The sequence below is a fragment of the Epinephelus fuscoguttatus genome, linkage group LG3, assembly GCF_011397635.1.
Source record: "Epinephelus fuscoguttatus linkage group LG3, E.fuscoguttatus.final_Chr_v1".
Classification (NCBI taxonomy): domain Eukaryota; kingdom Metazoa; phylum Chordata; class Actinopteri; order Perciformes; family Serranidae; genus Epinephelus; species Epinephelus fuscoguttatus.
The window spans coordinates 5,297,829-5,314,274 of NC_064754.1; the positions used below are offsets into that span (position 1 = coordinate 5,297,829).

The following is a 16,446-nucleotide window of genomic DNA, read 5'->3' on the forward strand; positions in this document are numbered from 1 at the left end:
CAAACTTCAGTTCTCTCAGCGCTTTGAGAGCCAGCACCAAGAGAAGACCCTGCTTCTGCGAGGAGCTGCCTTAGCGAGTTTATTTACAATTCACAAAATACAGGTGTCGCTCTCAAACAGTGTTCAAGCATTTCACATTAGTGCCGTCATCTGACAAACCACAAGTTCCTCTCCTGTTCCTCCCTCTATTGCTCTGTCTTTGGTTTCCCAATCTTGAAACTTGGCTTCACATGAGCAACACTCCTACAATCATTTTTTAAATACTCTTTACCCACTCAGTTTTTTCCACTCTCATATGGTCTGTCTGAATTTGAAATAATCCAGGTTTTCCTTATGTGCAACCTTCCAGGGGAGGGTTTCATAGGCCGCCTTCAAATACCTGATTTTTTTTTACAGCGTAGTCTTCATTTTTGTATAATTCAACATACAGGTTAGCTTCAAAACTTAGCTGGTTAGAGTTTGGGTTCATCTATATTTGTCCATATTTATTCATATATATAATATGTACAATTTAACCCTCTTTTATGGCTTCAATATTACATGTCTATCTGAGGATCTGTTTGTAGTAGTTGTGCGTTGAATGTATGGCGGCTAACTGAAGGCATGTGTACAAGTAATGTTAATTTATTCTGTGTACTTGTTTTAATGAATAACTTATTTGCTCCTATGAGTGATAAAGAGGTTGCTATAAGTGCTAGGATGCTGTGCATTTAAAAAACACAAAATAAAACTAAACATAAAAGTGATTGTCGAAGGTAAATACTCACGCGGCCTTTGTTAAGTCTGTTGAAAAAGATTCTTGTTCAAAAACACCACATATGCACGAAATCCTCAGTTTATAAACTCTTTCCTGGATGAAATGAAAATTTCCAGTTTGTAGGAGTGTTAATATTTTGTTAACCGAGGACATCCATGTGATGAATATGTTGCTTTACAACAAAAACCTAATTTCAAATGTACCAGCATGAGTCTACAAGCCTATCAGTGATGTGCGCAGCGCCCTAATGGCTCCACCCAGAGACAATCTGTAGATGTGCGTGGATTTGAAAGCACCTGGTGCTAAATTACTAAAGTGACAACATGGAGCTGTTAATGCAATAACTAGTTTCATATTGTCCTTTAGAGAAATGTTACCATAGTCTGATGCTAACCAGAGAAAATTATTATTTTGACCCACTTTTATTTTATGTGACTGCATGTTACTTTGAAGGACAACACAAAGTGGACAGCTCAGTTAGGCTGTGACGAGATTAAGCCTGTCACGATAATAACGTTATTGTGTGATATATGGACGTGACCATGATTGTTTGCTGACTGTGATATCGATCCAAAATGATGCCAGAATAAACAGAAGGGTTTTCTTAACAATTAAAAGACATGATGCAGCGGTTCGCCCTTTTTTCTTCTCTACACCGTCACCTACTTGAGTGAGTCCGAAGACAAATCAGTTCCTCCAGAATGTTGCAGGTTTTTTTGGGGATTGTTGCAACCTGAGATGACTGATTTCACAGCAGCTTTTCTAAAACACTGCGATACATGTTGCAATGTTTATAGGCGTTTTTTTTGTGTGATGAAAACGCAGGGATAAGTGAAAATCGCATTCACAGCTGATCGCCACCGATCAGCTGCTCGACTCAGCGCTGAAGAGCTGTCTCTGTGAGCCACTTTCCTTCTGCTCTCTGCCCGGTGAGCACGAGCTAACACAGCACAGCGTGATCTCATCCCAACTCGTAATATTTTGATGCTAAGGCAGAAGCCCGGCAGCGTTCAACATCTGATACCAAGCCGTTAATCTAATGCTAACACCGAAACGGCTCGACTCTGTTGTTAAATCTATTAAGCACTGGGTTACGTTATGTGATGCTAACAGTTAGCCGTGTCACTGTGTGTGACTCTGTCCTCCCAGGCACAGAGCCCCAGTCCTGCAGCAGCAGTCTCATATTGTTGAAGGAGGAAGAGAGGGGCTGAGTGAATCAATACACTGCATGCAGCCCTACGATGAAATTAGATTTTACCCATTTTAAATAGTCACATTTGCGGTTTAAGTTGCAGAGGTTGGAAAACATTGCAGGGCCACGCAGCCTTCATGGGGATTTGCTGAATTTGCATTAACTGTTACGAGTCCTGAAGGGACTAAAAAATAAAAACACTTCAAAGATGACGCAGTTTAGCTTACTAATAACCAGCAGCTGCACTTTTCCTGGGGAAGAGGCACAGTCCTGATAGTTATCAGCTTGCCAAGCCCTAGCAACGAGCCATGAAGTCTGTCATTCGTACTTTTACCCCTTACAACTTCATCCTCCACTCTGTAAATCCACCAGCAAACCACCCAGTGTCCATCCCTGGGAGCTGACTGCAGCACACTGGCTGGATTCTGGAGGTAACTGCTGTCTTCGTTAGTCGCAACAGGCATCACTTGGTTTTGTTTTTGTTGGTCAAATTTTGTATTAAGTCTCAAACTTTGTGATTTTGGGCTACTTGTATAAAGAAACATCTATATAAATCATAGTTTCTTGAGTAGCCCAAAATCACAAAGTTTGAGAATCCTTTCAAAATATGTTTAATATTTTTTAAACTTTCCAACTTTCCAGGACAAAAATATGGTTTATCACAATTTAGGAACAAGATATCACCCAATAAAAGTAGTTACCGTGACAGGACTTTTTTTTTTTTAGATCAAATCTGGTCAGTCACCACTGAGCTTTATGAAACTGATCCAGTCCACCCCATGTTCACTCATCCAGTCACTGTAACACACACACATGCACACACATACACTCACTCATACATCTGCTCCACTCAAGTGTCGAATACTCGAGTATCTTCAATCAAAAACTAATTCTGAATTTCATGTAAATTCTTGTTTCATTTAAAATAAACTGTCTATAATATGTTTCTGTTCATTCCTCTGAGTGGAGCGTTACTGTACACCAGCACAAGCATTATAAAACTAATTTGATCTTGCTGATTCTGTAACCTCCAGTTGTTTCTCCATTGTGTAGAGGTTGAGCTGTGCGCCCTCATGTGGTCAGAAGGTAATATTGTGGTAATACTTTCCAGTAGAGCAGCATTTGCTGTTAAGAGAGGGTAATTAACACAGTTTATGATGCAGTTCTGAGGAACATGCTCAGGGATTTGTTTTGGCTCCGTACTCAAACACACTGGATTGTAAGCATTAGGTTTAAGTGCTGACTTTCCCCCATTAGCATAGGATTTCTAGCCCTTTTTATCTTTTTGGGGGGTATGTTTAAAAAATATGCTACAATTTCTACACAGCTCATTGTAAGTGAATGTAAACACCCTCGAATTAAAGCTCAAAGTCAGCACTTTAATACCAGAGTCAGTCTTGTTGTTTTGATCCGATGTACTTGAGTTCGGAGCTAAAACAAAGCTGTCTTATTGCATCAAACTGTACTGAAGGTAGCTGATGGGAAGTAAGCATTTCCTTGTTCAAACAGCAAAGTTCAACATTGCTTTTAGTGTGCGTTACCCTCCATAAATAATAAGCTTTTTGAAAGCCAATTTCAGAACCAGGGGGTCTGTCAAGTTAAACACTAAAATGAAAATGAGTTAAAGCATCAGAATTTAGGGAGCTGGAACTTCCTTTCAGCCATTTCAAGGCCATGTTCTTCCCTGATTACTGATGGACACTTTGTCAACCCCACATATAATAATGAAGTATTCAAGACAAGCTGTCGCCTAACAGTTGTATGTTCCCTCACCTGCTATGAACTAGATCAGACCGCAATTAATAGATCTCAGTAAACAAAATAAAACTTTGCTCAATGAATCTAAAAATTCTGGAGCTTTTCAAACCTTTAGATGTTTTGTGACCAATACTGATAACCATGATCTTAACGGTGTGATAAACCTGTGTGTCGATACCCAGTGCTACCGCCAGGTGTTCACTTGTCGCTGTCACGATCTCCACGCAGCCGTCTCTCATGCTGGCGCTTGGTGATGATGTATTTGAAGAACTCGTAGACGGACCAGCTGATGGCTGTGGAGGGCATCTGGTAGATGACCCGAGCTTGAACGCCTTTGAAGAAGGCCGGCATGCCTCCCATCCTGTACACCGTCCGAAAAGCCTCGCCAAGACCAGTGATGTGGCGGCTGCCAGAGGCCGCGGCAGTGGCTGCTCCAACCGCTCCGGCTGCTGTTGCAGCCTCAGCCTGGATGACATGTATGGCCTGAGCCTCCTGTGTGTTCAGGAGGGTCTTGCAGACGTCAAGCGGAGTGGTGGCAGCGGCGGCCAGGGCTCCAGCCAGCGCCCCTGATACAACGTGAGAGGAGGGGTTGTACTGTCTGTGGGGGTTGAGGAGCTCCTGGAGGTACTCATAGGTTATGAAATGGAGCGCCTGGAAGGGCACGTTCATGGTCAGCTGGGTGGTGTAGCTGCGGTAGAAAGCAGCAGGGCCGTCGGTCCTCCACAAAGACCTCACACAGTCAATCACACCACGGTAAGGAGAGTTGAACATCTGCATTCTCTGTTTCACAACTAAAGGGGGAGAGGAGGGGAAGGAGAGGAAATAAGGAGGGGAAAACCCAGTTACATATTTTACATGATTCCAAAACAAAACGTGAAGAGAAAAGAGAAGATGGGAGAACACTAGAAATAAAGGACAGAAAGGAGTAAAACTAGACTTTCTGTCTCAAAAACAGTGTTTTCGTACAATATACAGTAACAATATGTAGAATATGTGATCCATCCATCCATCCATCCATCCGCTCATTCGTCCATAGATCTGTCCATCCATCCATATGTATGTCCATTCATTCATCCATCTACTGTATAGATCCATCCACCTATCCTTCTGTCCATTCATTCATCCATCCATAGATCTGTCCATCCATTCATAGATCCATCCATCTGTCCATTTATTCATAGATCCATCTACCCATCAATCCAAAGATCCATCTATCTGTCTGTCAATCCATAGATCCAGACATCGTTCAGTCAATCCTTCCATCCATTCAGAGATCCATCCATCCACCATCCATCCATCTGTATGTCCATCCATCCATCCATCCATCCATCCATCCATCCATCCACCTGTATGTCCATCCATCCATCTATCCATCCATCCATCCAACCTTTAAGATTATTTTTAACCAAATTCTCAACTGTTTTTTGACAAACCATCTTTTCCTTATTCAAGCATTGCAGGTAACTATAAAGGTAAGCTGTACATGACTCATTTGACTAAAACAAATTAAGATGAATAAATCACATTAGATTGAAGTCACAGTGAAATGGAAGTCAGAGAGATTTTACCCTCTGTACTGCGACACATTTCCCAGTGAAACACAATATTTATAGTAGCAGCTAGTAATAGATACAAGAGGGATTTAAATCAAATCCATGGCATTTGATTCGACAAACACCATGGATTTGTTACAGGAGAGTCCGAGCAGACAGTTGGCTCCACACACCACCCCCCTCACTATTAGATAGGGACAACAATAAGGGAGGGGTGAATGAATTAGACCTCAGTCACACAACCCACAAGTGGTTGTAGTAGTGCGGTTTTATATGACCGGTGTGGCTAGCTCGTCACCAAAAGTCTCATCTGATTGGATGAGTTTTTGATGTAAAAATACTCTCTTTTACTTATATTTGGCATTTAACAAGAGATAAGTGATCAGTAGCACATGGATACAGGATTAAAACTGGGAAATGTGTTTTTCATGTCATGATAACTTTAAATGATTTTTGACAATATATATGATATTTGAGAACAAATTCAAATTTAAGACTTTATTTACTTTTAAGGCCTAACATAACAACACAAAAGAAATTGAATTTAAGATTAAGCCTTTTTTAGGATCTGCAGACACCCTGCAAAAATCTTAGCAGAAATATGAAGTAACACAGCTGAGTCTGCAGCCCCACCAAGTGTCCTGATGGGAGAACAGCACCATCACAGGGATTTTCTATAAGGGTCTCTGAGGAAGGTTAGAAATTTCTATAAATAGACTATGAGTAAGTCTTCACTGTGCAGAATGTACCACGAGTGTGAATGAGTGTGTGTTTGGGGGTCAGGTGGGCTGACATAAATGAAGAGGTGGAGGCTTTACCTTCAGCTGGGTTCATGGTGGCGTCGTGCAGCACTGTGGCCATGCAGCCCGCCAAGCCTGCAGAGAAAACAGTGAAGAGGAAGTCAAAGCCTCGACCACAACAACCTCCTTCATAACCAACAAAGGGAGCTTTATATTTAAAGCAAGTGCCTCAAAATGAGTTGTTGAATGTGATTTTAAAAAAGTAAGAAGGTTACAGTAAATTTGAGCATCGTGAATGGAAGTAAAATTTTCACTGCAGTGTTTCTGCTGGTACACATCTTACCATTTGCAAAGTGGCTGTTGGCCCCAGGATGAATGGCGTCACTGAGTGAAAACTTGATCTTTTCGTAACAGGCAAAGTAGAGCGCATGGGCAGGCCCCGCCCCCACCGCCAGCACATTCACACCTCGGATTGGCCGCCACACGCCTTCAGTCCGCACAATCTGCCGCAAGGCATCCATCACGTTCCTGTAGCGTGCTCCCGGCTCGGGGTGCAGGCTCTGCATGCGGGTCTGGTGTGAAAAGAACAAACACAGACACAGAATTAAATTAGGTATCAACATCGTAATCCCTAACTCTACAGAACTGGTGAACTCTTCTTAGACAGATGATGTTCTTAAAGAGAAAGAAAAGAAATTACAATGAACGCATTTTCATTGCATTTTAACCACGTGTGGTCCAAACTCAGGGTGTCAACTCTCCTGATAGTGCTTGAAAAACCAGATGATCATGTAAGCAAAGTGCATTCAACAGACAAAACAAGCTTGGATCATCTTGCAGTTTCACCTCTCTCACCCAATTTCAGTGTGTGTCTGTGTCGCTGCAGTGTCTACATCTCACACTGACAGTCTGTCAACTAGAAATCACACCAACTTCAACCCACATTTATGACTGTGCCTCAACCTCAAACTCAGACAGAAACAAATGCAGTCAAAGTCGCCAACCACAAACCACGAATGAGAACTGGGAGTGGTGCACGCAGCCAGGAAGTGGTGCGAGATAAAACACTCTTGCAATGTTTAGATAAGCAGTACTGTTTGCTAATGCACAGGGTACATCAGTGAATCTGTGCATGGCTAAATAAAGCCACCCAAAACCAGAGCAAGGACAAGATTATAAAAGCTCCAGACCAAGATTGCGCAATCTTCAAACTTTTCATAACATGAAATAAGTGAATTGCCTCTGCCTATACCCTCCCCTCAGGGGTAAATATTTACAGCAGAGGAGGGTGCATGGCTGCCTCCTGGAGGCTTACAGGGACATTCCTGCTCCCTGCTTCTGGGAAATGGTAACTCACATGGAATGTGCCCAGTCATCCAGGATATGAGCAGTGTATTCAAGCCTGGTGGGTTTTTTGTCTTTTTTAGGGTTTTGGAGTGCTAAGTGGGGAGATTGCTCTACCCACGAGCCAGACAGTTTCACCAAAAACAGAGTCAGGTGTCAGCGAGCACAGAAACAACACAGAGGGCTTTGTGTTCATGTCACTTTTCACCTGGTAACCGACTATCTTGACATATATCTTATTGAGACTCTGGGGAAGTACAGACGTTGAAGCCCGCATGCAAACAAGATAGCTGGTGCTATTTTAAAGTTGCATTTGTTGAGATATACACATCACGAGGCCCTCAGTCATGCAAACAGCAGCTAAAAGGCAATTATTAGGATGGAGTCATTGACTCATTCATGTGACATATGGTGTTATGTATTACTAATTGCCAAGGGGGGATGAAGGAGCACAAGTTAAATGTATGCAGTACTCGACATGTTATCTACAACGTCTGCACAACACTTGTTTTCATCTTCGTAGTGATTTTTGTGCATTCAAAATGTACTATGCATCGTCAACTTGTTATTTTGTTGAGTACCTATATTTTAGTTACAGTCCTACTATTGCATGTTTGATGTTCTCTGTCTCTCTTAAGTTTACCTTACAATGACCTCTGAGGGACTAATCTTCAACCTGGCAGCTACGGCTGGCTCTGGCCTTGCTTAGTGATAAAAGGTCCTTGATTTGATTGGATGGCAAAGAGGTAAAACTGTTAACATCTGCTATCCATGCAGCCTGGAAACCTACATTTTGTCTCCGTTGTCAGGTCAGTATAGCAAATCTAGTAAGCAAAATAACAGATTTCATTCCTTGAGTCATTGGCATTTAAAGGACAGTATGTAAGTTTTATTTTTATCTTTGCACCACATGTTGTTTATCCTTCTCCTTAAGATTATTATGAATCACAAACACAAAGTTTTACATCACAGTCTGCCACATTATGTGCTTTGCTTACTGTCAATCTGAGTGTTCCAGGACGCAATAAACATTTCTATAAGGAAATACATGTCTAACATTGTGCCCTCACAGACGTCATTGCCACATCACTGTCCTTGAATTCACCATGACGCTGTTAGTAAGGAGAGTTAATAATTTCCTGCTGAGTTTAAAACAACTAAGTATGATTTTTGTATGTACAGTGATGTTTGGTAGATGAGTGATTTTTTTAAGTAGAACGCCACGTGTGGTGCTGCTAATCAGTCATTAATGGAAACAAAGGTGTCTGTCTTCCCTACTAAACTACATTTAGGACTGGGACACCTTGTTGCTGTGTGTTCAAGATTGTTTTTTAATGTTATAAGAGTTGTTTTTGCCATGTAACATTACCCTGAGAGAAGCTATTTAGTAAATAACTGTCCCAGCATGGGAAAATAGAATTTATGAATATCGTTGAGCAAAGCCTTTGACTCTTTAATGACGACCAAGAGAAAAGGAAGTGAAAAGGGAACTTCACCACACTGACTTAACGCAGGAAACCCTGCTTACAGTTCCCAGTACTACTGCAAAATGTTGACTCTTCTGTTGCTACAGAGGGAGTTGTGTGAAGTCTAACTAGCTAGCTGCTCGAGGCTACATTGGCTGCTACTAGCATAACACACCCAAATCTCCAATCGCACTGTCAGCAGGCTTCGCATTTCGGGCAATGTAGGAATTGGAGCAACTTCACACCAGCCGAAAATTGTTCTGCTAGCATACAATGGTTGAAGTTCTCACTGTAACAATGGAGAAGTGTACCCAGGGTGCTGTCAGAATACTTTGACAGTGCTGCTGGGTTTTGCAGAGGTGCAAACGAGGTGCGTGGAACTCTGTGAAGACCTCTGAGACGACCTCTGAGACATGAGGAAACAGAGTCTGAAATTTGTGGGGAAAAAATGACCTAGTAGATAAAAATGTTGGCTAACCTGCTGTGGAGCAACAGGGAACTAAGATTGCGAAAATAAAAAAATCTTGGTAAAAAGGAAGTTGTCCACATATCATTATTGTAGAAAAAAAACCAAACCGACTTCATTGAGCTAAAATATTTTCGCCCACAAAGAACTGTAATGCACTTCCTCCTTCTACTTCGTCTTTGTGGCTGAAACAAGGCAGCCACAGTTCTTGGACTTGAAGGAGGAACAGAAAAGTTAAGGGGATAAGATCATTAAAAATCTTTCACCTCTTCTCATAAGTTACAATCACATTTCTTATTTTTTGTACTAATTTAATTCAGGTTCTTGTTGGACAAACATTTCATAACCTGTGATTTTTTGACGGCCGTTCAACAAAAAGATATCTCTTTTTTTTTATTTGTCTCTCTTTATCTTTCGTTTTTTTTTTTAAGAAATCAGAAATAAGTATAATTCATCCTAGTGAGTCAAAATAATACTTTTAGGCATCTAAGAATCATAATGACACAATCAGCTGTGCACGATGTGTCTGATGCAACACTTTGCAATGGTAACTGCTCTTGTGACCGTGGGGTGATCAGGTTAAAGGCCATCTTGCCAAAAAGTGATCGGATCTAGAGGAGCTTATCGTTTAGGAATTTGTAGTAAACAAGAGTTTTGTTTGACTGATCACCAATAACTATTTGTTCTTTATCTTCTGATACAACACGAGGGCCTGAACAACGGTCTGGATACAGAGTACTAATGTCCTATAATACAGAATGAGTAGTTTGAAGAGGGCAAGATTAATTTGCATTTTGTCTTAATGTTGACAACTGCCTTTTGACTTGTTCATTCTGATGAACCATTCCTAATTCTAATTTGTAGGTCTTTGGTGAAAAGGGGTTTCATTGTCAGTGCAACAGCTTTTTGAAAAAGTCTTTGGTGTTGAAGTATGTTGAGGGATCAAGTAGCTGAATCGAAGCGAGTTTCTGGGGTGAGTTAACTGTCAGAGTCTGGAATGAGTGGCTAGCTTGGTCAGCTCAACTTCAGGCCCTAAAATGGTTCTTCATTTGACACAGGAAATCTGTGATGCAATCTTTGAGTAAAAGCGAATAGTGTACAGTCTGTACTTTTGTGCTTATCTTCGTAGTATAATGTTTTCACAATTAGTGCACAGGAAATTAATTTTCTTCTCTGCTTTGTACAACAGGAAATAACAAACATAAACCGATAGACATAAGCAAATGTTCTTTCCCAAGATTTATTTGTTTCCCTTTTCCCACTACTGTCCACAATTGGTTTTATGTCTTCCACTTGTACATAGCTCCTCAATTTATGTTGTGTGCTGTGGGGCAACAATGTCGATCAACACCACATGCTAAATAAAGCAAATGTAATATACATAACATTATCTTTGAATGCACTTACTATTGTAGTCTCTTTTCAAGTGTAAGCATGCAACATAGTCTTAGAAATAGTACGTAATATGTTGCTTGAATACAGCGAGGGTACAGAGAGTTTAAGGTCAAATTTATAGATCTGTTTGAGAGGGACCCCCACAGGTATATCTGTCATATTAGATCCCAAGTTTTGTAGATTAACACCTGAGCATTACTCCTGACGCAGGCAAATTTAGTAGGATGAATAATTAATCCTCTCCACTGCTGGTAAAACAGTTGGTTTCTACCCTAACATGGACTGATGTGGTTGGGTAATCATAAAACTATTCAGTTATGTCACCTATACTGATTTACAGTACTTACACACAGAGATAAGCGACTGGTAGGACAAATGTGTACCACACGTTCTTCTGCCAAGCCAAGGTGTGTTATTTCCAAGCATTCACCCATTTATACAGTCGACCATTGATCTGATGACCCACCTGTGTTAATCATTTACCACTATTTCTTCACTATGGACTTTCCACATGACGTCCTTCAACATCTTTCACCACTTTTAATCCTTTATGTTATTTTAATAATCAGAAAGTTAACTCTGACTATCAATGCAAATGAGCTTTAAACCAAATAACCGCATCTTTGTTTAGATGACATATGCTAATTTGATTGCTATGCTCTGATAAACCTCTTCTTCCATTGACGGACACACAGCTAATGCTAAATCCTTTTAAGTTCAGCTTTTGTCAAGTGTTACTTTAGCAATATTACAAACAACTAGCAGTATTTTTTGTTTTAAAAAAAAGTACAATGATTTTTGTCAAGTGTTGGGACTCGGAAAAACAACAACAACAATGTCCCTCTTAAACTAAAGTGACACCTGTTTCTATCCAAATGAATTAAGACTGTTAAAGGGTGCTGATCTAAGTAAGATATATGATTCCACCTCACAGAGACATATCTGTTAAGGTCGTGTCCGATAATGGGGGCATGTTAGCCAGCAGAGGGGCAACTGCTACTTTAGCTAGCAGGCTAGTGTATGTAGCATGCTAGCTCAGTGAGAGAAGAAGCAATTGTCAGTTTGTTACTGCACAACTACCAGACAAAATTAAAGCCGAACTGTGGTAAACACACCCACTCGTTTTTAGATTTTCACTTTGACTATCCTGTGTTGCGTTATTTCCCGTTTAGGTAACGTTAGTTAGTTAACTGACCTCTGTTAGCAAGGTTACCCCTGTTAGCTTGTAGCCTGACGTTAATCGAGCTCAGGCTTGTTTTGAGGCCTAACTGCTACGTTAGCTCTGGTTTTACCGTTAAACAACCACTGCTGCGTTCAGTGTGACATAAACTGGGCCTGGACACGTTTGGAAATAATACATGTGTTGCACGTCTTTGGTTTAATACCTTGACACAGTCGATTGGGTACATAAGGCAGTGCTCCATGATTCCAGCCACGGCTCCTGCCAGCATGTGAGTGCTGGTGGCTGCTCCCTGAGGCAGCCCTTCATAGTCTATTTCTGGCTCCACGGAGGTCGAGGTCTCCGGAGTTGCTCGATGCAACATCGCGGAAAAGTCCGGCTCCCCTGCCATTCTCGGTGAAAAAGACCCAACAAATCCTCCCGTGGCTTCCAGGAGCCTGCCGCCCAGCCATCGAAACTCTGTCCCGGCTGCAGCGCCTGAGACCCGGCTGTCGACGCCCGGTGTTTCCACGGACGTTCGCCGGGACACGAAACCGTCCGCTTCCATTCAAGTGCGAAAGAGTTTAGTCCTGCTGATCTGTTCAAATGGACGACTCTGGCGACCCGCCTGGTGGTGCAGTCTTCCCGGTTGTTTAATTAGTTCCCCAGCTGACCGGAGAGTGTTGGCGGGTCGCTGCTCCTTCGCGGTAGGCAGCTGTAGAGAGTCCGGGAACCGGGAGTCCAGACAGGTGGGACCTCGGTGGGTTTGTCAGTGAGTCACTCAATAAGATGACGCTGATTCGACAGGCCCACTGTCAATCACTCAGAGTCGCTTCCATTGGCCAGATCTGTCTTCGAAATAAGGCGGGCACATTAAGTGGGCGGGGTTAACGCGTCAATGGGCGTTGACGATTTCGTAACATCGGAGATCACATGTACGTCAGGGAAGTGTGTTTTAAACAGGACGTCCCAAACTGGAATGAAAACCAGGAGAAACATCCATGACTTAGGATATGAAGTATGAATAGAAAGTTAAAGGCCAACAGTATAACTTCTTTTGTACATGTATAAACAATACGGCTTCAAAATCTTTGTTTACATCAAAAGGATCAGGTGCATATAGAGAATATAGACAGAAAACAAACAGACAAGAGATCATACGTCATATCACACCCACACACACCACTTTATTAGGTACGCCTTGCTACTCCCAGGTTGGACCCCTTTTGCCTTCAGAACTGCCTTAATTCTTGGTGGCACAGATTCAACAAGACGCTGGAAACATCCCTCAGAGATTTAGGTCCATATTGACATGACATCACACAGTTGATGCAGATTTGTCGGCTGCACATCCATGATGAGAATCTCCCGTTCCAGCACATCCCAAAGGTGCTCTATTGGACTGAGATCTGGTGACTGTGGAGGCCACTGGAGTACAGTGAACTCATTGTCATGTTTGAGATGATGTGAGCTTTGTGACATGGTGCGTTATCCTGCTGGAAGTAGCCATCAGAAGATGGGTACACTGTGGTCATAAAGGGATGGACACGCTCAGCAACAATACTCAGGTAGGCTGTGGTGTTTAAACCATGCTCAGTTGGTACTAAGGGGCCCAAAGTGTGCCAGTCAGAGATGGTCTTCTGCAGACCTTGATTGTAACGAGTGGTTATTTGAGTCACTCTTACCTTTCTATCATCTCAAACCAGTCTGGCCATTCTCCTCTGACCTCTGACCTCTGGCATCAACGAGGCATTTTCACCCAGAGAACTTCCGCTCACTGGGTAGTTTATCTTTTTGGGACCATCCTCTGTAAACCCTAGAGATGGTTGTGAAACAAAATCCCAGTAGATCAGCAGTTTCTGTAATACTCAGACCAGCTTGTCTGGCACCAACAACCATGCCATGTTCACATGTTTCTTCCTCATTCTGATGCTCAGTTTGAACTTCAGCAGATTGTCTTGACCATGTCCACATGCCTAAATGCAACATCACAAGTTTGAGACTTACTGGGTTTGAAAGGGAGCAGCCCAAATTCACAAATATTGATTGAACTTTTCTTGGCCATAGAAATGACATACTGTAATTCTTAATTTAGATGGTGTTCCCCTTTAACATCTCCACTTAATCATCTGAACAAGCTAAAAGCTGTTCACCCAATATAGTGTCAGATAAAATTAGAGTTACAACTTTTTTCCTCATTCACACCCCTCATGTAAAGCAGTAAATTCCAAGCAAATCAAAAAGAGTGTACTGGATCAATAGCTGCAGCAGTTATTAGGACAACCAACTGTGTGGTTTGCTGATTTGTGAATTTGCCACCGCTCCCCTTAGATATGAATATATGGACAAGACTCTATAATTTCTCTCCATTGTTGACCAGCTTCCAAAATAAAGTGTGCACTTTGCAAAGTTTTCTACAAAGATTAATGAACAATTAGAATGTTCCAGTTTGACTGTCCAGTTTGTGGCTTACACCCTTCAAATTCAGGTCACTCGCTGCGTTTTTGTTTATTCTACCCATCCAGCCATTATCTGTAACCACTTATCTTACTCAGGGTCACTGGGGGCTTGGAGCCTATCTCAGCTGACATGGGGCAAGAGTACACACTGGACAGGGCTGACACAGACAACCAGTTATGCTCACATTCAAACCTACAGATGATTTAAAGTCTTGTTTGCTTTGTTTTATTGTTTAATTATGATGGTGTCGACTGAATATTCTTAGTTTGCTCAGAGAAAACTGTTTTCTGATCTAATGTGTGGTATAATTTGGAGACTATTCAATAAACTCCACAAGCTGGCGGATCATTTACAGCAGGCCATAGTGTCATGTGTCCACAAGGCGGCGCATGTTGCCTTCAGGTGTTCGAGAGCCCTTCAAGGTCACAGAACCCCTGATTAAAATTTCCAACTGTTACATAGACACACCAAAAACAAACACTGCCTTCCTGAGAGTCATAATAATTAACTGTAATATTTCAGAATAAATTACATTATTATCACCTTAAATGCTGCAAATTTGATATTTAATGGTATTCAGAATATTAATGTGAAATTCATGCAGGTAAATGAGGTAATTTTGCAGAGGTACACTGCAAAATCACAGTTGTAGAGTTTAACTTTGAGATTACAGTGAAATACAGTAATTTTATGGGAGCATACTGCTAAATCACAGTAATCCATTGTACATAAACTGTGAAGTTAACACTTGAATGCAATAATTTTACAGAAACATACTGTTATATCGCAGTAATTAAATGGGCTTTAACTGTGTGTCTGTGTCTGTCATTTCACAAAAATGTACTGTAAAAATGATACAGTAATTTACCATGAATGTACAGTCAAATATTTTACAGTGGTTGCTTTTACCAATTCTTAGGTGAGCTAGTCCACACTGTAAATTTTGAGCTGATTTAGTAATGTTATTACCCAGGATGCTGGGCTTTTGCTCTCTAATAACTATACATATATTTGGCAGAAGTATTTTTAACCTACAGGGAAATAATTCCAATAAACATTATCAATTAACAAGTCCAAATTTGTTTCATTATTTGAAATAATGAAATTTATTGGAATAATTATGTAATGCATCATCCTTCCTGTGACCCCACCTTGTAAATTTAGTCTCCATATGTTCTTGTATAGTTTTTACATTATAATTGTTATTGTTTTTTTATTTGGTTCTTATTTAAAAAAAAATCCCCCACATAAGTCTCGTTACTCTTTTACATTTAGTTTTTATCTTTACTGTTGTTGTTTTTGTGCTCCTGTAACAACCGAATGTCCCCTTCTGACGATCAGTAAACGACGTTTATCTTATCTTATTGTTAAATCACAAGTCTCCACCCCAACCTGCATCAAACTGTCACACCTGACCAGACCACTACCCCAAAGATTATTTAACTCCACCCTTCATGTCTGTGACTCTCTTTATCCTCCAGACCATGTCAGGCAGGACTATCTTTGTCAGTCCTGCATGTATTTTGTGAAAGATGACAGAGTGTTTTGTGTTTATTGTTCTAAGATTCCTGAGTGTAAACAGATGTGAAGTAGAAAAAGAGTAATGCCGTAGTGGATGCATTAATGACGTGAGTTATATAATAACCTAATTTACCAATATTCTATTTATTATTATTATCATTGTTGAACAATGTGCAGAGATGTAACATTTTCTATTAATAATACTTTTTATAGAAAAAACCGACAACTGTACCCACTATGTCTACAATAAAGGGCTCCCTGGATGCAGTGTTTGAATATGCATCCTAACATTAGATGTTCTGTGAGCCAACGTCAACATAACTATACAGTTTTTTCCTATTTATTTTATCTCATCTTCCAAATCCCCCAAGTTTCCAAAATGTCACCTTTGTCACTGTGACCTTTTCTCCACTCAAGCAAAAAGTCAAAAATGTATCATTATTGAATAAAATCTGAATATATGTTATACACGACCAAAAAAGAAGTACATTTTAATCACTCAAATTCCCAGTCTGAAATTTTCTCGGGTAGTTTATCGTGCAGTTCTGATTTTCCCTACAGCACATGAACGCAGCAGACGTTCAACTCCATCCTGATACGTATTTGATGACGCAGCCATACGGGCCGACCGGAAG

The 16,446-nt window shown here is 41.0% G+C and overlaps 1 protein-coding gene across 1 annotated transcript; it reads right to left on the reverse strand.

Annotated features, from left to right (window-relative positions):
* Positions 1 to 5: 5 nt before the first annotated feature.
* LOC125885356 (mitoferrin-2-like) lies at positions 6 to 12,567 on the reverse strand. The gene is made up of 4 exons (XM_049570851.1): positions 12,057 to 12,567; positions 6,344 to 6,572; positions 6,079 to 6,135; positions 6 to 4,498 (listed from the first exon to the last, which is right to left on the reverse strand). Exons 1-4 carry the CDS (start codon positions 12,396 to 12,398, stop codon positions 3,906 to 3,908), a joined length of 1,221 nt encoding a protein of 406 aa, XP_049426808.1. The 5' UTR covers positions 12,399 to 12,567; the 3' UTR covers positions 6 to 3,905.
* Positions 12,568 to 16,446: the final 3,879 nt, after the last annotated feature.